At 46.6% G+C, this 25,065-nt stretch overlaps 1 protein-coding gene across 1 annotated transcript in view; it reads right to left on the bottom strand.

The window, feature by feature from the left end:
* Nucleotides 1-632: 632 nt before the first annotated feature.
* EXOSC10 (exosome component 10) overlaps nucleotides 633-25,065 on the bottom strand; it is a 30,876-nt gene continuing 6,443 nt past the window's right edge. Inside the window, exons 4-25 of the mRNA XM_053577337.1 lie at nucleotides 23,156-23,260; nucleotides 22,697-22,862; nucleotides 22,391-22,505; nucleotides 18,481-18,556; nucleotides 18,144-18,254; nucleotides 17,499-17,642; nucleotides 15,417-15,607; nucleotides 14,276-14,432; nucleotides 13,966-14,114; nucleotides 13,739-13,789; nucleotides 12,412-12,523; nucleotides 9,025-9,075; nucleotides 8,501-8,579; nucleotides 8,297-8,403; nucleotides 6,929-7,024; nucleotides 6,606-6,680; nucleotides 5,398-5,485; nucleotides 4,317-4,390; nucleotides 3,535-3,706; nucleotides 2,678-2,739; nucleotides 1,937-2,013; nucleotides 633-767 (exon numbers count right to left, since the gene is read on the bottom strand). Of these exons, the coding sequence (XP_053433312.1) occupies nucleotides 737-767; nucleotides 1,937-2,013; nucleotides 2,678-2,739; nucleotides 3,535-3,706; nucleotides 4,317-4,390; nucleotides 5,398-5,485; nucleotides 6,606-6,680; nucleotides 6,929-7,024; nucleotides 8,297-8,403; nucleotides 8,501-8,579; nucleotides 9,025-9,075; nucleotides 12,412-12,523; nucleotides 13,739-13,789; nucleotides 13,966-14,114; nucleotides 14,276-14,432; nucleotides 15,417-15,607; nucleotides 17,499-17,642; nucleotides 18,144-18,254; nucleotides 18,481-18,556; nucleotides 22,391-22,505; nucleotides 22,697-22,862; nucleotides 23,156-23,260 (2,289 nt within the window). The 3' untranslated portion in view covers nucleotides 633-736. The remainder of the gene's footprint in view (nucleotides 768-1,936; nucleotides 2,014-2,677; nucleotides 2,740-3,534; nucleotides 3,707-4,316; nucleotides 4,391-5,397; nucleotides 5,486-6,605; nucleotides 6,681-6,928; nucleotides 7,025-8,296; nucleotides 8,404-8,500; nucleotides 8,580-9,024; nucleotides 9,076-12,411; nucleotides 12,524-13,738; nucleotides 13,790-13,965; nucleotides 14,115-14,275; nucleotides 14,433-15,416; nucleotides 15,608-17,498; nucleotides 17,643-18,143; nucleotides 18,255-18,480; nucleotides 18,557-22,390; nucleotides 22,506-22,696; nucleotides 22,863-23,155; nucleotides 23,261-25,065) is intronic.

Genomic DNA, 25,065 nt, shown 5'->3' on the forward strand with positions numbered 1-25,065 from the left:
GTAGTTTGGTTTTCCTGTCACTTTTTTTTTTTTTTTTGAGACAAGAGTCTTATGTATGTCGCCCTCGGTAGAGTGCCGTAGCATCACACCTCACAGCAAACTCCAATTCCTGGGCTTAGGCGATTCTTAGGAGATTCTCCTGCCTCAGCCTCCCAAGTAGCTGGGACTAGAGGTGCCTTCCACAATGCCTGGCTATTTTTTTGTTGCGACTGTCATTGTAGTTTGGCAGGCCTGGACGGGGTTCGAACCCACCATCCTTGGTGAATGTGGCCCGGGCCCTAACTGCTGAGCTATGGGCACTGAGCCCCAATAGTATTTCTTACCATTTGGCTTCACTCACTTTACCTGAAGGCCTGTGAAGGTGGTACAATGCCCTCCGAACTCTCTTAAGACACAGTCAGATAAATGTGCACCCTGTGGCTCACAGATGCAGCCCTTGTCTGGGTTACAAGAGGTCCTCCTGCATTCTTCTTCAGAAGTCATTCTGGATCTCTCTAGAACTTACAGTAACCTCCAAGGTCACACTTATCTGTCCGCAGATAGCTGAAGATGGTAATCTGGACAGACCAGATCTGTCTTCCCCACCAGAGATACAGTGGCAGCAAAAGAAAAGTCAGGAACCAGCTTTCTTCCAGTAAGAATTATTTTTAATGGCTTAAAAATAAGTCTGTACAAAACCAGCACCTCCACTTGGTGCCTCCAGTCCACGGAGGGGTCCCAGAGGTTTCTTCCAACACTATCTCTTTGGCCAATTATACCTGAAGCCTCTGCAGAGACAGTACAAAAACAAGGGTTACGTCTTCCAATTTGGCTGGATGTTTGTTCTTAGCATTTTATAAAACGTTGTCAGAGAGGGAGACTCAGCAAGGCAGCAATGTATCCCCCACACTCCTGCAGACAGGACAATGGCCCGGGGTAGTGCTCTGTGGCCACAGGCTTGGCTGGGCAGCCCTGATCTCCACTGGGCCATGCCCTTGGGGTGAGTCCCCTGACCTTAGGGTCTGCTCAAAGTATTAGGATTTCATGCTTTTAAACTGAAACATCTCTTCTTTTTTTTTGGTAGAGACAGTCTCACTTTCTCATCCTTGGTAGAGTGCCGTGGCTTCACAGCTCACAGCAACCTCCAATTCCCAGGCTTAGGGGATTCTCTTGCCTTAGCCTCCTGAGTAACTGGGACTACAGGCTCCCGCCACAACACCTGGCTATGTTTTTTGTTGCAGTTTGGCTGGGGCCGGGTTCGAACCTGCCACTCTCAGTATATGGGGCTGGTGCCCTACTCACTGAGCCACAGGTGCCACCCACTGAAACATTTTTTTTTGAGACAGAGCCTCAAGCTATTGCCCTGGGTAGAGTGCTATGGCATCACAGCTCACAGCAACCTCTTAACTCCTGGGCTCAAGTGATTCTCTACCTCCACCTCCCAAGTAGCTGGGACTACAGGCACCCACCACAACGCCTGGCTATTTTTTGGTTGCAGCCGTCGTTGTTGTTTGGCAGGCTGGGCTGGATTTGAACCCGTCAGCTCAGGTGTTATGTGGCTGGCACCTTAGCCACTTGAGCCACAGGCGCCGAGCCACTGAAACATTTCTAATAAAAACCCCCATTTGCTTACTGATTTTTTTCTCATTCCTAAGAAACAGGTTAGACTAAAATTTCACATGTATTTGCTTTGAGGTGATCCCAGGAAATGATATAATAGCAGAGAGCTCAGAATGACGGGAATTTGAGTCCTGGGATGCAGTGACTGGCTATGTGGCATAGAGCACACCCCTTCCCCTCTTCTGAGGAGAGGAACCTGGCTTTGGGAGACTTTCTGAGTCTTCTCAGTTGAGACCTCTGGGTGCTCACTCTGAGACTGTTCCCACAGAATGGTACCAAGCATGGCAGATGCGTCTTCTCCAGGCTCCCTGCGTCACATGGGCTGTCAACCACATACCTGTCTGATTTCCCAGTTGCAAAGGACATGCTTTTGTTTCCCACTGACTGTCTAAGTTTCTTGGCTGCAATGCACTTCTGAAAAGACAAGGAACCATTTAAACTGAGTGACAACCTTGACCACAAGATACATAGAAAAACACACCTGAGTTTAGATGGTCAAAGACTTCAGCACAGGTGTGAAAGTGGTTTCCTTTAAAGTTGAAATTGCTGTGTCTCTAAAAATCTGGCTGTTAGGATATGCTACAAAAGGAACAGGGCATCTGTCCATATGAACCTCAGCCTCCACAGGCTGAACTGCAGCCACGTTCAGTCTGACTGGCACTGACCCCAACACCCACACGGGGCAAATGCAGGCTTGTGCAGGCCCCAGAGGGAGTGCTTCTGTCTTGTGGCTATAGTTGTCATGGCAGCAAACACAGAGTTAATACTCTGTAAAACTACATAGCAGTAAACGGCCTTTTAAAATTGCTGGAATAATTGATGGCTATTGTCTGTACCTGGGAAGAAATGAGGTGAGGAAAAAGATAAGCAAAGGAGGGCAGCACCTGTGGCTCAAAGGGGTAGGGCGCTGGCCCCACATGCCAGAGGTGGCGGGTTCAAACCCAGCCCTGGCCAAAACTGAAAAAAAAAAAAAGATAAGCAAAGGAAAAGAGTTTCTAGATGGACCCATCTTCTCTGTACAGGAAGAATCAAAAACAAGCCCCACAGGTGTGCCGGAGCCCTCCAGTGTAGTTCTTACCTTGCCAGATGGGGTCTGCTTATTTGGATCAAACTGGAAAGAAGGTTTGGATTTGCTGTTTCCTGCAAGGTAAGAGACGAGAGGCCAGGACCATGGAAATGAGTTAATACACACATGGGCTCACGCAGGTCATGGCCACCACATTGGCAGGTGCTGAGGAACTTACAGCTCACACCACTTAACATGTTATGCCCCTGGTATCTGTGGGCAGCCTGATACCTAGTTCTCACACTCTAGACTCGGGGTGTTAGGTGTAGGTGCCCAATGCGTAGCCACTCTCACATCAAGGAAATCCCTTCTGATCCGAATGCCAGATGAGGAGTGAGGGACCTGGGCTCTGAGGCAACGTTCCTGCATAGGGACCATTGTATGCAGCGTCACAATTTACTCTCTCTCTCTTCCAAGGGGATGTGTTGCTGCAGAGGGTGCTTGAGAGTCAGAGAGGCCATGTGCTGCCCCTTCACAGCAGGTGGACTCACAGCGTAAGGGGCCACAGGAGCTGCAGCTTATGGGCTACAGGTTTTTTCAATAAACAAATTTCAGTAAGGGGAGGGAGAGACATGAATGGGTGTGTTTTGGGACACAAGTTATTGTGAGGAGGGACTGGTCACAGTGGAAGTGACAGTCATCTTGCTGAACCACAGAGGCTACTGTGAGAGTTAGCTCCAGGGGAGGAGGGTGGTGACGGCCAGCAGGCAGCCATGTTTCTTCCTTTGTTTCTCCCCTCTGACCACTCCTGTTGGTGGCCCATCTGGGGCAGGGCTTACTCTGCAGCTAGGCTGTGCTTTCTTTACTCTCTGGCTTCCTCCCACCCAGGACGGCCAGATGTCCCTCCCCATGCTCTGGTACTTCCTCACCAGCAAAGGCCTTGAAGTCTGACTGGCTGTAGTCGTAGGGGGTAAAATCTTTCTCTGGCAGATCTGAGTCCTTAGGCTTCTTGGAAACTTTGAGTCGCTTCTTCTCCTGTTTCTGTTCTGCGGTCCTGGGGTCACTCATCGTCCGCTCTCTCTTCTTAGCAGCACTTTCCAGCTACACAGCAGGGAGGGGGACAGGTGAGGAGAGACTCCCAGGGCTCCCAAGAAGACCTGGGGACCCAGCTGCCTACGTGACATAGAACCTGTCCAGTGGTGGGAGAGGAGCTGTGGCTGGAACTTGAAGGATCGTCACACTTAGTGCCAACTGGAACAGGCTCCTCAGCGGACACTGACATCAGGCTACTTATGAAAGGCAGCATACTACTTGGGAGGCTGAGGCAAGAGAATCGTTTAAGCTCAAAAGTTTGAGGTTTCTGTGAGCTGTGACACCTTGGCACTGTACCAAAGGCGACATAAGTGAGACTCAGAAAAAAAAAAAAAAAAAAAGGCAGCCTTGAGAATTCCACAGGGCTCTGGGAGTGGTAGAGGGGACTGAACACTTCCTAGGGCAGAGGGACAAATAGGCCACAAGGCCCAGTCTCCCACCACTGCTGAGTGGTGTGGCACAGGAGACACCCTCCAAGAGAAGGGGCAACTTAGCTCTGCCAAGGGGATGCAAGGAAGACCTAATGGACAAGCCAGGGTGAGCTGGAAGAAAAGACTTCACGTCCAGCACAGTGCCCTAGGTTGCCCTGTTTCTTAGAAACAGAAAAGTCAGCACGTACTGCGACCTGTTGTCGGACGGAGAGGGCTGGCTCCTCCACGGCTTCCTGCTCTTCCTTCACCTGTTCCTGAGCAGCTGCGTAAGAGAGAACTGTCTGTGGAGCTGAGTCTCGCAATTCACCCCCCACCTTCCTCACTTGGCCTGTGCAGCTGTGCCTTCCCCCACATCCCTGCAGGCCATTTGCCTTGGGGCTCAGTCCCACCCTCCCCCAAACCCAGGCTAAATGTCCTGTGGCCTATTCGATGGCAATCTGGGGCTGTTTAACAGGGATCACAGCCATCACGGTCAAGGACTAGAACCATAACCTCTTCCCCTCCATCTGGGTCCTCCATGGTTTCCTTGCACAGAGGCGACTCCACCTTTCTAGTTAGCTGCTCAAGACAAAACCTTCCAGCATCCACACTCCTGCCTTTTTCCCACTTGCCACACTCAGCTCATTGTCAAATGCTGTCAGCTCTGCTACAGGCCACATCCAGGTTCTGACAACATCCATCCTCTGCCACACACTGGTCCAAGCCCCTGTCCCCTCTCACTTGGACTACTAGCACATCTTCTAAGATGTCTCTACCTTTCCCTCTACAATCTGTCCTCAACACAGCAGCCAGAGGGCTCCTGGTAACATGTAAGTCAGTTCCTTTCCCTCTTCTGCTCAGGACCTTTCAAGGTTTCCCAATTCTCCCGGAGTTAAGAGCCGAAACCCTCCAGTGGGCCCCACTGCTTCCTCGTCTTCACCCACTCTGCCCAGCTGCAGGGGCCTCCTTGCTACTGTGGGCATGTCCAGCGAGCTGACTGGGGCCTGTGGATTCACTGTGCCTTTAGTCCAGAGCACTCTTTCCTAGAACGATATAGGTCTCTGCCCCGTGCCCTGTTTACTGGATTGCCTTCCCTAACTCTGTCAAGAAATGGATCACACTCCACCCAGCACTCCCCACATCTCTCTGCAGAGTAGGCAGGTGAGCCCCGCAGGGGGTCTGCGCCCACGTTGTTCACTACAGCATCTGGCACTCTGCTGAAAGACTGAATCAACAGACTGCTGTCAGGGGCTGTTCCTAACAGAGTTTATGGGCAAGTGGGACATATACCTGTTTGTTTGGCTGCCTTCTTCTTGACAATCTCTTTAGATTCTTTTTGTACCTGTACCTGGCTTGCCAGTTTCCAGCGGTTGCTTATCTATAAAGAAAACAAACATAACAGACTCCAAATCTCCGCCACCTAGGTCTGGGTTACTTTTAATGAGGTGACATTGGACATGCTAAGCTAATAAGTACACGCATTCTAAGTTATAAATCTAAGCACACGAAAAACAAAATCTCATGCTGGCTTTATTTATAAAATCCTTATTTAGGATGACAAAGTACAAATGTGCTCCAGGAATAGGGCTGGAGGCTGTCCCATCCACTATCTCATTCAGTCCCTTCTGTGACCCTGAGACAAAGGTACCAGCATCACCACTTCTTTAGAGACAAGCAGACAGGCTCAGGGAGGGTAAATAACTATTCCAGGGGACGTGGCTAGTAAATGGTGGAGGCAGGTTCAAGGCAGGGCTTCTGCGTGTCTGCTGTGCTTCTCTGATGCCACGTGGACCTGGGGCATTGGAACACACCTCCATAACACTGACCACAGCATGGCAAGGGATGCACAGTTGTTGAATGTGCCACAACCAGTGGGGGAAATGAGGAGAGAAAGCAAAACCCCACCTGACTCTCCACCCCTAAAAACAGCAGGCTAAGCCACAGTGGCAAGGCCAGGACTCTCAGGGTGACCTAATGAGGGGACTGTGCTGCCGGGCGGGGCCACCCATGTCAGCAGAGCGGCCGCTCCCTGCAGGGAGGAAGGAGGCTGTTAACAGACATGGACACGCTGGCTCCCAGGAACACCTCATGGGGATCCAGGGGAGGTGTGTTCTTATTCTTAATGCTGTTAAAAACAAATCAAACAATATAAGACAGATGTTTTAAAATTAAAGCTGTTACCTTTAAATGCCTTAAAGTAACATATATCTGTAAAAAATGCATCAAGCTATACATTTAGTATTTGTATACTTCACTATATATAAATTAAACCTGAATTAAAAAACGAAAAGAAAGAAATGTTTTTTAAAAGGTCTCCGAGTAGTTCTGAGGATCTGATGGAAGTTCCGGCCCCTCTCCCTAGAAACAGTGCTTAGATATAAAGGGCTTCAGCATCACTCTCAGGGGTTCTCAGGTGAGATGGCTTGTCTAAAATAGACACCTAGTTCAAATAACTAAGAAGTCCCCTTTTCTTAGAAGAAGGTGACAAATCCACTCACTTCATAGATTTTCGTTGATGGATCGAATTTTGCTGCCTCAGAGATGTGAGCACAGCGTCCTCGTGAAGGCAGGAACTGGAGGAAGGAAACAGCCCCGTGAAATGCTGCAGGGAACAAGACCTGGACTCACAGGGCAGAGGCACTCAGAGGGGTGGTGTGGTGTCACCTCAGAGTTCTGACCTGGACACCAGGGACAAATGACATCCCCTCCCCTATATTCAGAGGCCTCTTGTCTCCAAAGTCTCATCTCTTCTTTTCTAGGTAAAAGGCCCACCAGCTTCAGATACCTCTGGACACTCTGTGCACATACAACTATTGCTCACCATCCTAAAGGGGTTTTCAAAGGACTCCATTATGCTCTGGGCTTTCTTCTGTGCAACTGTTAATGGACCCTTTCCATTTTCTTCAGCACTAGGCTCCTGCAGGGACAAAGAAGATCACTTATAACCACAAACGTGTGAGAGTGACACTGACAGCAATGACTAAGTCTTCTCAAACTCTCCTGTGCATGCGGCACTGTGCCTCTAGTAGCACACAGAAGGGTTTCAATAATTACATGTCTCACTTTACCGCCCTTGGTAGAGTGCCATGACATCACACGGCACACAGCAACCTCCAAGCTTTTGGGCTTACGCAATTCTCTTGCCTCAGCCTCCCAAGTAGCTGGGACTACAGGTGCCTGCCACAATGCCTATTTTTTGGCTGCAGTTGTCATTGTTTTTGCCAGGCCTGGGCTAGATCTGAACCCACCAGGTCTGGTATATGTGGCTGGTGTCTTAGCCGCTTGAGCTACAAGCGCCGAGCCGATTTTTCCTCTTTATCACACCGGCTGTTCACAGTAGTCAGAGTTTTACCTGTGCATTTTACTTTTATCTCTAGTTACGTGAGTATGTGTTCATCCTGAGTAATGAATGCACCCTGGTCTTTCTCTTGTGAGGAACCCAGAGGTCCAATCACTGGCAGAAACGAGAAGCTTGAGAGAGTAACAGATGGGATGGTCTGTCGCATCCTGACATACATTCCAGGAACAGGGGTTGACCCAGGTGAGCCACACTGGGTCTCAGAATGTAGGAGTCACTAATGACCTTGACCACCGCAGCCCCCTCTAGATGGGCAACAGGTTCTGCACACTTGCTGGGGCTGCCTTAGCCCGTTCCTTTCTCTAATGAGCCACAGAATACAAAAAAAAATGGTTTTCAAAGTTTTCTTTTCGTCACCAAGAGCACATATAGTGTTGAGGACTGCCAGGAAGCCTTGCATAGCACTTACTCTATAGTTTATCAGAGGAAACGCTCCCTCCACCTCTGCTGGCCACACAGGTGAACTGTCCCCCCACTGTGGCTGTGTCAGCAAAGTCCTGCTTCTGTGTCCTCTTAGCCCACAGCCTCCTCCCTGCCAGGCATTGATGAGGATCCGGATGCCAATTCCGGATTCCTTTTCTTGAGGATTCCTTCACATGCGGAGCTCAGAGAATGCTCTGTCTGCCTCCGAGAGACCACTTCCTCTCAAGTAGCAAACACTACCTTGCTCATCTGTTCCCACCACTCTCCTGCTGCTGCTGGGTTTTAGTGTCAAATTCTTGGCATTAGTGTCAAAAGTGTGTACAACCCTCTAGGCAGATAGCTTGTTTGATAAGCCCAATAAACCCCAGTGAGTCTGTGTCACCTCAGTGACGTTTTAATCTTACTCACATTAAATAATGTGATGACAGCTGTAGCAACAAGGCATTTGGCGTCCAGTGACGTCTCTTCTTTTTGGTCAGGGAAGAGGCTCGCCTGTTTTTGAAATGGCACAGATCCTAGAGGTGGGGAAGTCAGTAAGGTCAGAGCACACTGGATTTTACACACAGCAGCCGCCCAGCCTCTTGAGGATGGTCACAAAGGGCTCTACGTTACCACTGGTTGGGATGGTTGAGTTGCCATCTGGCGGGGCATGGGAGCAGTCATGAGGTCCAAAGAGAACATTCTCTAATCTCTGCATCAAAAAGAAACCAGCAAGCTGACGTATAAACCTTGCAAGCACAGAAGTGAGGTTCTTTTTTTTTTTGAGATGGAGTCTCACTCTGTCACCTTGGGTAGAGTGCCGAGGCGTCATAGCTCACAGCAACCTCAAACTCCTAGGTTGAAGCGAATCTCCTGCCTCAGCCTTCCATGTAACTGAGACTACAGGTGCTTACCACAACGCCTGGATAATTTTTCTACTTTTAGTAGAGACAGGGTCTCACTCTTGCTCAGCCTGGTCTCAAACTCCTGAGCTCAAGTAATCTACCCACCTCAGCCTCCCAGAGTGCTGGAATTATAAGGCGTGAGCCACTGCACCTGGCCATATCACCGTTGCTTTTTGTTGGCCTGTCAGAGAAGTTTATGTGCACTGGCTCCGACTGATGACCTCCCCACAGGGGGCAGATGTGACACTGTACCTCGGTGCTGGGCAGTGGTCCACTCTTCTTCGCTCCAGTGGCAACTTCAGACTAAAGGGGTGAAAGACAAAGGGAGGCTGGAGAAAGTTGCCTAAACTCAATGACACTTTCCCCCAGCCCTGGACTGTTCCTCACTAGATTATTTCTCGAGAGCCACAGATTTTCCTTCATCCATTTTTTTTTTTTTTTAGAGACAGAGTCTTATTTTGTTGCCCTCGGTAGAGCGCTGTGGTGTCACAGCTCACAGCAACCTCCAGCTCTTGGGCTTAGGTGATTTTCTTGCCTCAGCCTCCTGAGTAGCTGGGAATATAGGCACCCGCCACAATGCCTGGATATTTTGTGTTGCTGTTTGGCCAGGGCTGGGTTTGAACCCGCCATCCTCAGTACATGGGGCTGGCACCCTACTCACTGAGCCACAGGAGCCCCCCCTTCACCCTTTTACAACCCTTATAGTGCTCGTTAATTACTTGTCGAATAAAAGAGTAAAGCTCTTTATCACAACTAAGCATAAGGGGAAGGATCCTGAAGAGGTTGCAAAGGACTGCTCTCTTGAGCTCAATGGATCTTCCCATCTCAGCTTCCTAGAGTGCTAGGATTATAGGCCTGAGCCACTTTGCCCAGGCTAAGAAAAAAAATTTTTTTTTGAGACAGAGTCTTACTATGTCGCCTCGGTAGAGTGCTGTGGTGTCACAGCTCACAGCAACCTCAAACTCTTGGGCTTAAATTCTCAAGCAGCTGAGACTATAGGCGCCCACCACAACACCTGGCTACTCTTTTGTTGCAGTTGTCATTATTGTTTAGCTGGCCTGAGCTGGGTTCGAACCCACCAGCCTGGGTGTATGTGGCTGGCCCCCTACCCAGTGAAGTACAGGTGCCACCCTGAGAAATTTTTTTTTTTAGACAGAGTCTCAAGCTGTTGCCCTGGGTACAGTGCTGCGACATCACTGCTCACAGCAACCTCAAACTCTTGGGTTTAAGAGATCCTCTTGCTTCAGCCTCCCAAGTAGCTGGTTATAGTTGTCATTGTTGTTTGGCAGGTCTGGGCTGGATTTGAACCCAGCAGCTCCAGTGTATGTAGCTGGTACCTTAGCCGCTTGAGCTACAGGCGCCAAGCCTGCCCTAAGAAATTTTAACATGGAAATTATAAATGTGTTTATTTTCAGATTCTCTTCTTTTTCATCTCAAGGGAGCTGATTTTAAGTCTTTCTGGATCAATAATCCTTCATGAAATTACAAACATAATTTACTGAAAACTGGGAAATACAACACATATTGAGCCATAGGCGCCGCCCTTTTTTTGCCGATTTTGGCTGGGGCTGGGTTTGAACCCACCACCTCCGGCATATGGGGCCGGTGTACAATACATATCGAAACTTTCAAATCTACTTTTTTTTTGAGACAGACCCTCAGGCTGTCACCCTGGGTAGAGTGCCATAGCATCACAGCTCACAGCAACCTCCAACTCCTGGGCTCAAGCAATTCTCCTGCCTCTGCCTCCCAAGTAGCTGGGACTACAGGTGCCCACCACAATGCCTGGCTATTTTTTGGTTGCAGCCGTCATTGTTGTTTGGCGGGCCCAGGCTGGATTCGAACCCGCCAGCTCAGGTGTATGTGGCTGGCGCCTTAGCTGCTTGAGCCGCAGGCACGGAGCCTCAGATCTCTTTTTTTTTTTTTTTTTGTTGAGACAGGGTCCCACCCTATGCCCCTGAGCAGAGTGCAGTGGGCGTGGTAGCTCACCACAACCTCAGACTCGGGCTGCGGGCACCCCGCTGCCTCAGCCTCCGGAAGCCGCTGGGATTACAGGCGCTCGCCGGGGCGCCCGGCTGGGTTTTTCCATTTTTTTCACAAGTCGGGGTCTCACTGTCGCTCAGGCGAGTCTCGAACTCCTGAGCTCAAGCGATTCTCCCTCCTCAGCCTCCCACAGTGCTGGGATTACAGGCTCACTGAGCCACCGCGCCCGGCGCCTCAGATCTCTTTTTAACATGTTACACCACCTACATGAGGGACTCTAGGTGAGTGTACTGGTGCTCATATCCATGCACCTACGCACTAATACGTCTGCATTTTTGGCTGCATAATCTGCTGTCATCTAAATTTGTTTAACTTTTAACATCTCCATGAAATCAGCTCCCTTTTTTTTTTTTTTGTAGTTTTGGCCAGAGCTGGCGCCCTACTCCTTGAGCCACAGGCACTGCCCCAAATCAGCTCTTTCTGAATATCTGTTCCTAATCACGGTTTTCATATTTCCCCAGTCTCCTAGGAATTAAATGTGGAGTGGCCTGGCCACACACAGTGGCTCATGCCTGTACAAACCCTAGCACTCTGGGAGGCCAAGGCGGGTAGATCGCTTGAACTCAGGAGTTTGAGGCCAGCCTGAGATACAGCAAGACCCTGTCTCTGCTAAAAACAGAAAAAACTAGCCAGGTATTGTGGTAGGCGCCTGTAGTCCCAGCTACTTGGGAGGCTGACACAGGAGGATTGCTTTTAGGCCGAGGAGCTTGAGGTTGCAGTCAGCTAGGCTGACTCAGCCTGGCAGGCACTCCAGCCTGGGGCAACAGATTGAGACTATCTCAAAAAATAATTTAAAGTATCTTAGACTGTACACCCCATCATTCTCAAATCCAACTACTATTCAGACAACAGCTCTAGAGTACATGTCACTCAAAGGTAATAACTGTCAGCCATCGTCATCATCTAAGTTCCAGAAATCTTTCTTCTCATGCCTCTTAGTGTCTTGCCATTCCTCTCTATAGCCACCACTTACTCAGGGTGCCCTCGCTTCACATGCAGACCCTACATCTTGACCGGGCTTCCAAAATGAACCCCCATGCTGAGAGCCCTGTTCCACCTCATCCCACCAGGTCAGCTGACTTAGAACAAAATTGACCTGGCCCAGCCATGAGGTATTACTTGTTGTCGGACCACCAAGTAAGATGATAAAATATGGCTTGGTGCCTGTGGCTCAAGCGGCTAGGGTGCCAGCCACATATACCTGAGCTAGTGGGTTTGAATCCAGCCTGGATCAGCCTAACAATGATGGCTGTAACCAAAAAATAGCCAAGCATTGTGGCAGGCGCCTGTGGTCCCAGCTACTTGGGAGGCGGAAGCAGGAGAATTGCGTCAGCCCAGGAGTTGGAGGTTGCTGTGAGCTGTGATGAGGCTCTGTCTCAAAAAAAAAAAAAAAAAGGTGATAAAATAAAAATGATGAGTTACGGCCCCTGACTATAACAACAAGACATACCCACTGGAATTCCTAAGTCCTGTTATTTTTTTAGGGCTGTCTAGAGTAGAGACCAGCTCCTGTATCTAGGAGACCACAAGGAATAAGATGCTAGCAGAGAGAACAAGCCTCCTGTGCTGGGGTTCTTCAGCAGAGAAGTGTCTTACCTTGAGCAGGGGCATCTCTCGAGCCTGCTGGACTAAAAGATGCATTTCATTGATCTGCTGCCGTACAAGAGGTGGGACTGGGTTGCAACAAGCTATGATGCCCTGAGGTTCCCTGAAGGCAAGTAAGAACATACTCAACTTGTCATCCAGAAACACAGCCCTCAAAGGCTTCCATATAAGAACAAGGACTGAGCACAGCCACTGTGCCACAGCCAGGTGACTAAGGAAACACGATCACATCAGAGTGACCCAGGCCAATCTCTTCTCCGTGTGTTCTTTCCTGTGTCAAACTTTTAATAACTTTCCTCTTAAAGCCTGACTCCTGCAGATGGGGCGGCCTGGTAAGTACCGCAGCACTGCTGATTCTCAATTCTACAGTGGGATGACCAATGGATTATGAATTTTGATTCTTGCTCCTATTTCTTTTTTTTTTTGTGGGGGGAGGCAGAGTCTCATTTTGTCCCCCTTAGTAGAGTGCCATGGTGTCATAGCTCGTAACAACATCTAACTCCTGGGCTCAAGTGATCCTCTTGTCTCAACCTCCCAACTAGCTGGGACTATTGGCACCCACCACAAAGTGCAGCTATTTTTAGAGATGGGGTCCTGCTCTTGCTCAGGCTGGTCTAGAACTCCTAAGCTCAAGAGATCCACCTGCCTTGGTCTCCCCGAGTGCTAGGATTACAGGCGTGAGCCACGGCGCCTGGCCCTCTTGCTAACAATTCAATATTATAAAATGTTTCTAATCATAAAATGCCTAAATTTGGAAGAAAGTATAAAGGGGACATTTTCTTCAAGTGGATGCTGTATGTTTGGAGACTTACACTGGACTAAACGAGTCATAATCATTCAAATCGTCCCAGTTCACAAGTTTTAGTTCTTTTTTTTTTTTTTTTGAGACAGAGCCTCAAGCTGTAGAGTGCCGTAACATTACAACTCACAGCAACCTCCAGCTCTTAGGCTTCGGTGATTCTCTCTGACTCCCGAGTAGCTGGGACTACAAGCGCCCACCACAATGCTCGGCTATTTTTTGGTTGTAGCCATCACTGTTGTTTGGCGGGCCCAGCCTGGATTTGAACCCACCAGCTCAGATGTATGTGGCTGGCGCCTTAGCCACATGAGCCACAGGCGTCAAGCCAAGTTTTAGTTTTTGAATGGCAGCCCAAAGCCAGTAATTGTAGGTTCCTTGGACTTGCTACCTTCTAAGCTTAAAGCACCAACCTTCTCTTAGTAAACAGCCTTGGGTAACAGCAATGAGAACAGCTTGATTTTGGAGGACATGAGATCAACCAAGAAAGCGTTAACTGCATTAATCAGCTCTCAGACTCACTTAGGCAGTTCTTCAGCTATCTTCAGCATCATATGGTTTGGCAGTACATATCTGGAAAAAAAAAACACAAGGGGAACACATGAAGTTCAGCCAGTAAGTTCCATTAAATGCTGTAAAACAGGGAAAAACCACCGGCTTTTGTGGCAAAAGAAAAAAAAGTCCATTACTGCTTTGTTATTAGATCTGCTCAGTCTAGAATTAAGTATAAAGAATCTTTGATCCTTTACCCATAACTTTCATCTTCCCTGCGAGCTGTTTTATCTCTCCAGGCAAATAGTAGCTGAAATGCCATCAACTGCTGTGTGTTGAGATGCTTCTTTTGCTTTCTATATAGTTCAAGGTAGGACTCATCCGTAAAGATAGGTTTGATAAATTTCTGCAAAACATTAGAGAATACTCAAGATCAGTGGAAATAACAATTGTGTCTTGGGCACTACAAAATGTTTTGGCTCTTTCCATAAAAGAGCAAATGTAAGAAATAGAACCTAATCAGAAACAGAGTTGAGAGTCAGGATCTGTGTGACTGGCCAAGGGTACCTTGAGGCAGATGTCCCTGCTCCGCTGCCACACCACCTGCGACTGAACGGGCCGGCCTCCACCGCGCTCCCACAGCTCCAGCCTCATCTTGTCATAGATATAGAGCAGGTAATGGGTGTCATCCCGGGCATAGCTGAGCATTTCCTCAGGCAGAGGGCTAGAATTGCAGAGGACATTGTATTATGGACTGCCCCCAAGGACAGCAGTTCCATTTGTCTACTCTGTGGGTCCTAGGACTTCCTTAGATCCCACAGATACGAAAGATCCTTTCACAGCTAATAGTATACTTATGCCAGCATTTCCTGTGTTTTAATATGACAAACTGTTATTTTAACAGCTGGGTAGAAAGGCAGGTGGGGTAATAACGTGGTTAAAGATAAGGGCACAGTCCTGAGTTTGCATCTCAGTTCCAGCTGTCTGTCCTTGGACAAGTTCCTTATCCCCTCCGAGCTTACCTGCCTTGCCCCTGAGACAGGAACAAGGCACTTCACAGGCTGCTGTGAGGACTACACCTGGCTGCACCCTTGAAGCACTTAGCTCAGTGCTTAGTTCTGGGTAATAGCTCAGTAACAGAGTAGTTTTTAGATTTTATCAATTATCCTCTTTTATTTGGACTTAGTCCAAATACAGTTTTATTTTTATACTTAGAAATTCTGACATGTGGAACTGGGGCAAAGTTTAGAGGCACCTTTATATGACAGCTGCAAGTCAGAGAGGTAACTAACCATCTGAAAATGATCCAAGCTGAGAAAGGCTTCCAGAAAGTGTGATGAAACTATTACCTTATACTATAGAAAACACTTGTCACAAATCTAAATCAATAAGGCCACCTTAGAATTCTCTCTCACGTATGGGAGATCATCTCACAACCATCCCTACTAGGGGATGTGAGTTTGAAACAAGAGACTGACATGGCACCTCTTTTTCCAGCCACCTTCCACAGAACATGGTGTAATGGCATCAGCCCAACACAAACTGCACTGCATAAAGCTTTCATGCTGCTGAAGACACCTGGGGAAAAGCCTGCTGCCATTCACCTGAAGATTCAAGGAGCAGTACAGCCCAACACAGGTCTTGACAGGTTAATAAAAAACCTTGCTTTCTTCTGCCACCCACATTTCCTTATCAAGAGCAAACTGACCGTATTCTCCAATCGGCCAGCTGATACTGCTTGTTGGACTCCACGTTGCAGTAAAGTTTCAGCAGATGGTCGAGCGAGTGCCTGCCCAGGTTAAGAAGGCGGGCTGCCTGATGGGTATCAAACATGTTCACAGCATATAGCCCGAAGTCTTTCTGTAGCCACTCGATGTCTGAGTCAGCACCGTGGAAGACCTGAAACCAAACCCACAGTGCAGTACACGTGCGCTGGCACAGGGCACCCTGCTCTGAAATTAGCTCTGCTTTTGGGTTATTAGAACACTGAGATTAGAAGCCAGGATCAAGACTAAGGTATGTGTGTAGGACATAACTACAACTCTGGTTTTTTACCTGTCATGTGTAAATTATATAACCTAATGGTTTGTACCCTCATATCAATCTGAAATTTAAAAAGAATGAAAAAAATATTAAGATATGTACAGTTTTTTTTTTTTTTTGGCTTGGGCCTGGGCTTCTGGCATATGGGGCCGGTGCCCTGCTCCTTGAGCCACAGGCGCCGCCCTTTATTTTATTATTTTTCATTTCTTTTTTTTTTTTTAGATATGTGCGGTTTTAAAATTTTTTTTTGAGACAAGAATGCTGTGATGTCACAGCTCACAGCAAACTCAAATTCTTTGGGCTTAAGTGATTCTCTTGCCTCATCCTCCCAAGTAGCTGGGACTACAAGCGCCCACCACAACGCCTGGCTATTTTTTGGTGGTAGTTGTCATTACTGTTTGGCAGGTACGGGCTGGATTCGAACCCGCCAGCTTTGGTGTATGTGGCTCGTGCCCTAGCTGCTGAGCTACAGGTGCCAAGCCAGAAATGTGCAGTTTTCGCCCTGGGTAGAGTGCTGGGGCATCACAGCTCACAGCAACCTCCAAATCCTGGGCTCAAGCTACTCTCCTGCCTCTACTTCCCAAATAGCTGAGACTACAGGCACCTGTCACAATGCTCAGCTATTTTTTGGTTGCAGCCATCATAATTGTTTGGTGGGCCCGAGCTGGATTCGAACCTGCCAGCTCAGGTGTATGTACCTGACGCTTTAGCCATTTGAGCCACAGGCACCGAGCCAGAGATACGTGCAGTTTTAAATGTTCCTTTTATTTTTGGTCATAGCTACCTTCACCATCATCTTCTTTTTTGGAGACAGTTTCACTTTGTCACCCAAGCTGCAGTGCAGAAACATGATCATAGCTCACTGCAGCCTCAAACTCCTGGGGTCAAGCCATTTTCCTGCCTCAGCCTCCCAAGTAGCTGCAACTGCATGTTTTTGCCACCACACACAGCCACGTTTTAAACTTTTTTGGTAGAGACAGGGCCTCACTGTGTTGCCCAGGCTGGTCTTGAACTTCTGGGACCAAGTGATCTTTTTTGGTCTCCCAGAGTGTTGGGATTACAGGCATAAGCCATCACGCCTGGCAGCACGGCCTTCTCCTATATGCCCGAGTACACACTCTTAATGTCTGAAGCTGTAACCAGTTAATGATACAAGAAAGCAACTCTGTCAACTACTGGGAGGCTGAGGCAAGAGAATCTCCTAAGCCCAAGAGCTGAAGGTTGCTGTGACCTGTGACAGCACGGCACTCTACCGAGGGTGACAAAGTGAGACTCTGTCTCACAAAAAAAAATAAATAAATAAAAAAGAGAAAGAAAACAGGTCTGTTAGCTTCAAGTGCAGTCAGTAAGGCCAGATAATCTTGATGGCTTAGCTATATGCAATAGTCATTAAAATAATTTAACATTTTTTTCTTGGTGGTAACAAACTCTTAGCTGTTCTAACAGTGTTTTTTAATTTTTTAATTAATTAATTAATTTTTTTTTTTTTTTTTTTTGCAGTTTTTGGCCGGGACTGGGTTTTGAACCCACCACCTCTGGCGTATGGGGCCAGCGTTCTACCCCTTTGAGCCACAGGCGCCGCCCTCTAACAGGGTTTTATATACAAAAGCAGTTTACCCTACCGTACCCTAGTTATGAAATAACATGAGTTCGGCCAACTTCATTGGGTCTAGGGTGAAATAATGCAACAATGCACTGAAAAACACTTAACTCTTATACATGCAAGCGTTAGAAAAGGCTGGCTGACCTTAACAATGGCCGGGTCTGTGAAGCTCTCATTGAGAATGTACATGTCACTTCGAAGCTCGAGGGTGTCAATGACGAAGTCTTCTGTCCGGGTAGAGATCTGCATCAGGCAAGTCAGTCCCAGGAAGCTCCTGTAGGAGTGGTGCTAACATACACCACAAGGGAAGGACAGAAAAAGAAAATGCTGTGACTACACGTTCCTTGACTGAGTTTTTTTTTTTTTTGGAGACAGTCTCAAGCTGTCCCCCTGGGTAGAGTGCCATGGCGTCACAGCTCACAGCAACCTCCAACTCTTGGGTTTAAGCTATTCTCTTGCCTCAGCCTCCCAAGTAGCTGGGACTACTACTATGTAGTAGTCCACCACTATGCCTGGCCATTTTTTTTGTTGTTGTTGCAGTTGTCATTGTTGTTCTTAGCTGGCCTGGGCCAGGTTGGAACCCGCCAGTGCGGGTGTATGTGGCCGGCACCATACCCACTGAGTTACGGGTGCTGCCCCTTGAGTGATTTTGAAGTCAGCTATAGAGCAAAGTTATATGATTAGTTTTTACCAAAAAAAACAGATTAAAATTAGTATTAATTTTATACTTCTTGAGTAGGTGAACTCACAGAAAACACAAAATTTCCCTCAAGGTCATTTGCAAGATACCTCCAAGTCTACCGCAAACTCTTGACAATTCAAGAGCTTTTCATTGAGCTCTACAAGTTCATCCAGGGAAGATACAAAATGGCAGGGTGTTTCTTCTATAGGCCTGTACAACTGGATCAAGAAAGGAAAGTTAGAAAAAGAGAAGAAAATTAAAAATCATCCCCTAGTAAACTACAGAATTCTGAGTTCAAAAAATGATCCCAAACTATGTTACTATGTTACATACTTACTACTATGTTAAGATAATCAAAAAAGTCAAAATTACGTCAATTAATCTACTTATATGATTCCTCTTGAGCTACTAAACACGATCCTTGAACTGAAGCTGGATACCTACCTCGGGTTGTGGCTTTTGAAGTACTGAATCTGGTGGAGTAAAGTGATCTAATTCATACTGGTAAGGATGTGCAAACCTGAATAAAACAGAAATCTTTTCAATTAATTCTGTCATTCAAAGGGGAAACAAAGGCCCTTATCCAATTTGTAAAAACAAATGAGAAAAGATCATTGTGAAAATATCTTCCCTTTATAAAAAGCATCATTATTTCTCTGATGATTTAGGGACAATGAGCATTTTTTCATGTTTGTTAGTCATTTGTCTGCCTTCCTTAGAGAAGGTTCTATTGATGTCTCTTGCCCAGTGATCTATGGCATTGGTGGGTCTTGTTTTGTTGATTAATTTGAGTTCTCTGTAGATCCTAGTTAGCAAGCCTTTGTCCAATTCATAATATGCAAATATCTTTTTCCATTCTGAAGGTTGTCTATTCAAAACCTCCCTGAGATATCACTTAACCCCAGTAAAAATGGCTTACATCACAAAGTCTCAAAGCTGCAGATGCTGGCGTAGATGTGGAGAGAAGGCAACAGTTCTGTACTGCTGGTGGGACTACAAACAAATACAACCTTTTTGGAAGAAGTATGGAGAATCTTCAAAGAACTCAAATTAGACCTCCCGTTTGATCCTGCAATCTCATTACTAGGCATCTACCCAGAAGAAAAAAAAATCCTTTTATCATAAGGACATTTGCACTAGACTGTTTATTGCAGCTCAATTTACAATTGCCAAAATGTGGAAACAACCTAATTGCCCACGAACCCAGGAATGGATTAACAATGTGGTATATGTATACCATGGAAAAGATGGAGACTTTACAACTTTTGTATTACCTGGGATTGAGTTGGAATACATTGTTCTTAGTAAAGCATTACAAGAACATTGTAAAAGCAAGAATCCAATATATTCAATTCTAAGATAAAGGCAGCAGATGATCTAATACAGGTGTCGGGTAGGGGAATAAGGGGATGGAGGGGAACGAGGGAGCAGGGAAAGGAGAGGGGGGAAGGAGATGGGCGGGGTCACAGTGTATGGCACACCTCTTGGGGGCGGAATACAATTATAAGAGAGAATTTACCTAACAAATGCAAACAGTGTAATCTAATTCTTTGTACTCTCAATGAATCCCAAACAATAAACAAAAAGAAAAGAAAAAAAAGCATCATTATTTTAATGATAATTCAAGTGCAAATAAATCAGATGATACTTCTTCACCCTTAAGGTATGATAACTGAAAGTCCATTCAGGTTAGACACAATGGCTCAGGCCTATAATCCTTGCACTTGGGAGGCTGAGGCAGGAGGTTAACTTGAGGCCAGGAGTTCAAGACCAACCTGAGCAAGAGTGAAACCCTGTATCTACAAATAATAAAAAAATTAGCCACATGTGGTGGTGTGTGCCTGTGGTCCCATGATGAAACCCTCTAGCTGGACTGACAGAGCAAGACCCTATTTTAAAAAAAGAAAAAAGTCTATTCATTTCCTTAGAGAAAGCTAGAGATCCAAGTAACTTTATAAGATTTGAGTTCTTTTTTTTTTTTTTTTTGAGACAGAGCCTCAAGTTGTCACCCTGGGTAGAGTGCTATAGCATCGCATCAAGCTCATAGCAACCTCCAACTCCTGGGCTCAAGTGATTCTCCTGCCTCTGCCTCCCAAGTAGCTGGGATTACAGGCACCTGCCACAACACCTGGCTATTTTTTGGTTGCAGCCGTCATTGTTTGGTGGGCCGGGGCTGGATTCGAACCCACCAGCTCAGGTGTGTGGCTGGCGCCTTAGCCGCTTGAGCCACAGGCACCAAGCCGATTTGAGTTCTTATTTATAAAACATCATATGGTTAGTGTTGTGGATATTATAAAAATGAGAAATACATAATTTCTTGTGGTTTAGAATAAATCTGTGAATTTAGAAGAGGATGGGGCAAATATTTTAGTTGGTCATGGACTAAATTTTATATTTTTTCTGTTCCTTTCTCATATATTTATGTAAAAATCCTAAGCCTGTGGCTAATTCCTTGAGAATAGAGCTACCTTTCTCTATATTTTTTCTCTGGCCCTTAGCTTGTGGCCTCCCGCACAGAGTTGGAAATGAAGGAATGAATGCTCAGACATAAGCTATATGTAAAGGAAAGGGTAATAGTAACAAAGTTTTTTATTTTTTTTTCCCGAGACAGAGTCTCACTTTGTTGCCCTTGGTAAAATGCTGTGGCATCATAGCCCACAACAACACTTGGGCTCAAAGCAATTTTCCTGCCTTAGCCTCCCTGGTAGCTGGGACTACAGGCACCTACCACAGCACCGGCTATTTGTTAGAGATGGGGTCTTGCTCTAGTTCAGGTTGGTCTCGAACTCCTTAGCTCATGCAATCCACCTGCCTTGGCCTACTAGAATGCTAGGATAACAGGCATGAGCCTCCGCACCCAGCCACTAACAAAGTTTTTATCATAGTGTTTCTTTTTTCTTGGGTAGAGTGCCATGGTGTCATAGCTCACAGCAACCTCAAACTCCTGAGCTCAAGCAATCCTCTTGCTTCAGCCTCCCGAGTAGCTAGGACTATAGACACCTGCCTCAATGCCTGGCTAGTATTTTCTCTATTTTTAGGAGAGACAGGGTCTCACTCTTGCTCGGGCTGGTCTCAAACTCCCGAGCTCAAGCAATCTACCCATCTGGGCCTCTCAGAGGGCTGGCATTACAGGCCACCTCACCCGACCATTACCATGCTTCTTTACCATCTGTCTATTTTAAACATACATATATATATATATATATATTTTTTTTGTAGTTTTTGCCTGGGCTGGGTTTGAACCCGCCCCCTCCGGCATATGGGGCCGGCGCCCTACCCCTTTGAGCCACAGGCGCTGCCCTAAACATACATATTAAATGAAGTTTTTCCAAGATGTTTATATTGCCAGTGAAGAAAGCTTTTCTTCACATTGCTTGAAAATGTAATCAGTAACCTAATTCTTTGTAGCCCTAATGATTCTCCCCCAAAAAAGAAAAAAAAAGAAAAGAAAACCCGAGTTTAACATCCTAGCTCTGTGGGAAGGTGGCATCTCTAATTTTGCTCTTAGAGCTATGTAACCAGGATGTGAGCAACTACTACGTATCAGGCCTATGGTGAAGGCTATGCAGACCACACTGTGCAGGCCCTTTGTGAAGACAAACAAGAGGTTTTCCCGCTAAGACCCATGTTAGGATAAGGTGAAAAATCACCTGCTCCTCAGATTTTTTTTTTTTTTTTTTTTGCCGGGGCTGTGTTTGAACCCACCACCTCTGGTATATGAGGCCGGCACCCTACTCCTTTGAGCCACAAGTGCCGTCCAAGTTTTTTCTTATTTTCTTTTTCTTTCTTTCTTTTTTTTTTTTTTTTATTGTTGGGGATTCATTGAGGGTACAATAAGCCAGGTTACACTGATTGCAATTGTTAGGTAAAGTCCCTCTTGCAATCATGTCTTGCCCCCATAAAGTGTGACACACACCAAGGCCCCACCCCCCTCCCTCCTTCCCTCTTTCTGTTCCCCCCCCCCATAACCATAATTGTCATTAATTGTCCTTTCTTTCTTTTTTTTTTAGAGACAGAGTCTCACCTTGTCACCCTCAGTAGAGTGCCATGGAGTCATAGCTCACAGCAACCTCCAGCTCTTAGGCTTAGGTGACTCTCTTGCCTCAGCCTCCCAAGTAGCTGGGATCACAGGCGCCCGCCACAACACCCAGCTATTTTTTTGTTGCAGTTTGGCTGGGTCCGGGTTTGAACCCACTACCCTTGGTATATGGGGCTGGCGCCCTACTCGCTGAGCCACAGGTGCCGCCCAGATTTTTTTATTTTCATGTACACACTTGACAGAAGTGAAACAGTGGAGATGTGGCAAAAAGGCAAGAACTCACAGTGGGAAAGTCAAGCACGAGCAAACACTTACATGTCCTGCTCCACCTTCTGGGTTCTCTGCTGATGGATGAAATCTGCCAGTGCAGGGGGGACATCCAAGTCCTCAGGACGATCCTGTGGGCGTTCCCGCCTTTCTTTGGAGAGAGCTGGGGACCCAAGCAGTGACAAAAACATCATCACAAAAGAGGATAAGCACATTTGCACCTTTTCTAGTTATGGAGGGGTTAGCTAGCTTCCTTTGGAGAAAAGAAGGTGACAGTGAAACTTGTACCCCTTTACTGGTTCTTGAACCGCACTGAAAGAAAGACTCAAACACAGTGGGGTTCCTACTACTTACCCTGAGGGAGGGGTTTCTGAGCATTGGGCTTGATGAAGATTTTAGGAAGAAATGGTGTGTTGGAATTGTCAATCTTCTCTCGAAACTTGAGCTGAGGTCGGACAATGTTTTTTGCATGAAGCAGCCGGAAAGTTTCAGATTTTGTTTTTTTGCCATATTCTCCTGCCTATGATCAATGCATACACGTTACTTGATAACACAGCAACTTGATGAATTAGAAAAATAAATTCCCATTCATGTCCTCCAGGGACACAAGAATATCCCTTGAGTCATTTAAGAATATATGTCTAAGTGAGACGAGGGGTGTGAAGCAGAGAAGAGCTTATAATTAGGTTGGGTGCCTTTATGAGAACAAGTTAAGGAAAGCAGTGGCCGATATATTAGAACAAAAATGCACATTAGAATGAGCAAAAGCCCTACTGTAAAGGAGCTCTAGTTAGTTTGAAGAGAAGCCCTCACCTTACGGTTCCAGCTGGACACCACTGTTTTGGGGACCTGCAACCCAGCAGGGAGGACAGGCTGTTGATTCTTATTTACACCCGCTGCTTCATCCAGTAAAATACCCTACAAGTAGAGGAGGTATTAGCTTAGTATCTTCTTTTTGAGGGTAACAGAGTTCGTTACCTAACATTTTAAAGAATTATGTATATGAGAATATACATGTGAAAGTGAATCAATGCATATATTAAAACATCGTGTTGGGCGGTGCCTGTGGCTCAAGGAGTAGGGTGCCGGCCCCATATACCGGGGGTGATGAGTTCAAGCCTGGCTCTCACCAAAAAAACACCAAAAAAAAAGAAAGAAAGTCCTTCTTTGGAGCAGTGCCTGTGGCTCAAAGAAATAGGGCATCGGCTGCATATGCCGGAGGTGGTGGGTTCAAACCCAGCCCCAGCCAAAAACTGCAAAAAACCCCCAAAAAACCCTATCGTGTTGTATACTACAATTACACACAGATGGCCCTGACTTATGATAGCTCACTTAAAACTTTTCAACTTCATGATAGTGCGAAAATGAAGTACATTCAGGAGGCTGAGGCAGGAGGATTGCCTGGGCCCAGGTTTGAGGCTGCTGTGAGCTAGGCTGATGGCACTCTAGCCTGGACAACAGAAACTCTGTCTCAAAAAAAAAAAAAAAAATAGTGCCAGGCATGGTGGCTCACACCTATAATCCTAGCCCTTTGGAAGGCTGAAAAGGGTGAACTGCTTGAGTTCAGGAGTTCAAGACCAGCCTGAGCAAGGACAAGGATCACTTGAGCTTAAGAGTTTCAGGTTGCTGTGAGGTATGATGCTACAGCACTCTACCTAGAGTGAGGGTTAGGGTTAGGGTTAGGGTTAGGGTTAGGGTTAGAGTGATAGCGTGAGACTCTGCCTCAAAATAAAAAAAAAGAAAGTGATGTGCATTCAAGAGAAACTGTACTATGAGTACCCAATTTTTCTGTTTTTCATTTTCAGTATAGGATTCAATAAATTGCATAAGATATCCAACACTTTACTATAAAATAGGTTTTGTATTGGATGATTCTGCCCAACTATAGGCTAACGTAGGTATTCTCTGCATGTTTAAGGTAAGCTTGGCCAAGCTGTACAGTTTGGTAGATTATGTGTATTATTTATTTTTGAAGACAGAGTCTCTCTTTGTTGCCCTTGGTAGAGTGCTATAGCATCACAGCTCACAGCAGCCTCAAATTCTCCAGCTTAAGCAATTCTCTTGCCTCAGCCTCCCAAATAGCTGTGACTACAGGCGCCTGCCACAATGCCCAGCTATTTTTAGAGACAAGGTCTCACTCTGGCTCAGGCTGGTCTGGAACCTGTGAGCTCAGGCAATCCATCTTCGTTGGCCTCCCAGAAGGTGCATTACTGCATTATTATTACTATTTTTTTTGAGACAGAGTTTTATTCTGTCACCCTCGGTAGAGTGCCAAGGCATTGCAGTTCACAGCAACCTCCAGCTCCTGAGCTTAGGTGATTGTCTTGCTTTAGCCTCCTGAGTAGCTGGGACTACAGGTGCCTGCCACAACGCTGGGCTATTTTTTGTTACAGTTTTGCCGGGGTTGGGTTCAAACCCGCCACCCTCAGTATGGGGCTAAGCAACCCTATTCACTAAGAAACAGGTGCCACCCAGGTGCACTATTTTTTATTTACTTATTTTTCTGAGACAGAATTCCACTCTGTTGCCCAGGCTATAGTGCAACGGTGTCAGCCTAGCTCACTGCAACCTCAACCTTTTGGGTTCAAGTTGATTCTCCTGTTTCAGCTTCCTAAGTAACTGGGACTATAGGTGCCTGTTACAACACCCTAATTTTTCTATTTTTAGTAGAGAGAGGGTCTTGCTTTTGCTCAGGTTGGTCTCAAACTCCTGGACTCAAGAGA

This window comes from Nycticebus coucang, chromosome 22 (assembly GCF_027406575.1).
Source record: "Nycticebus coucang isolate mNycCou1 chromosome 22, mNycCou1.pri, whole genome shotgun sequence".
Taxonomy (NCBI): Eukaryota; Metazoa; Chordata; class Mammalia; order Primates; family Lorisidae; genus Nycticebus; species Nycticebus coucang.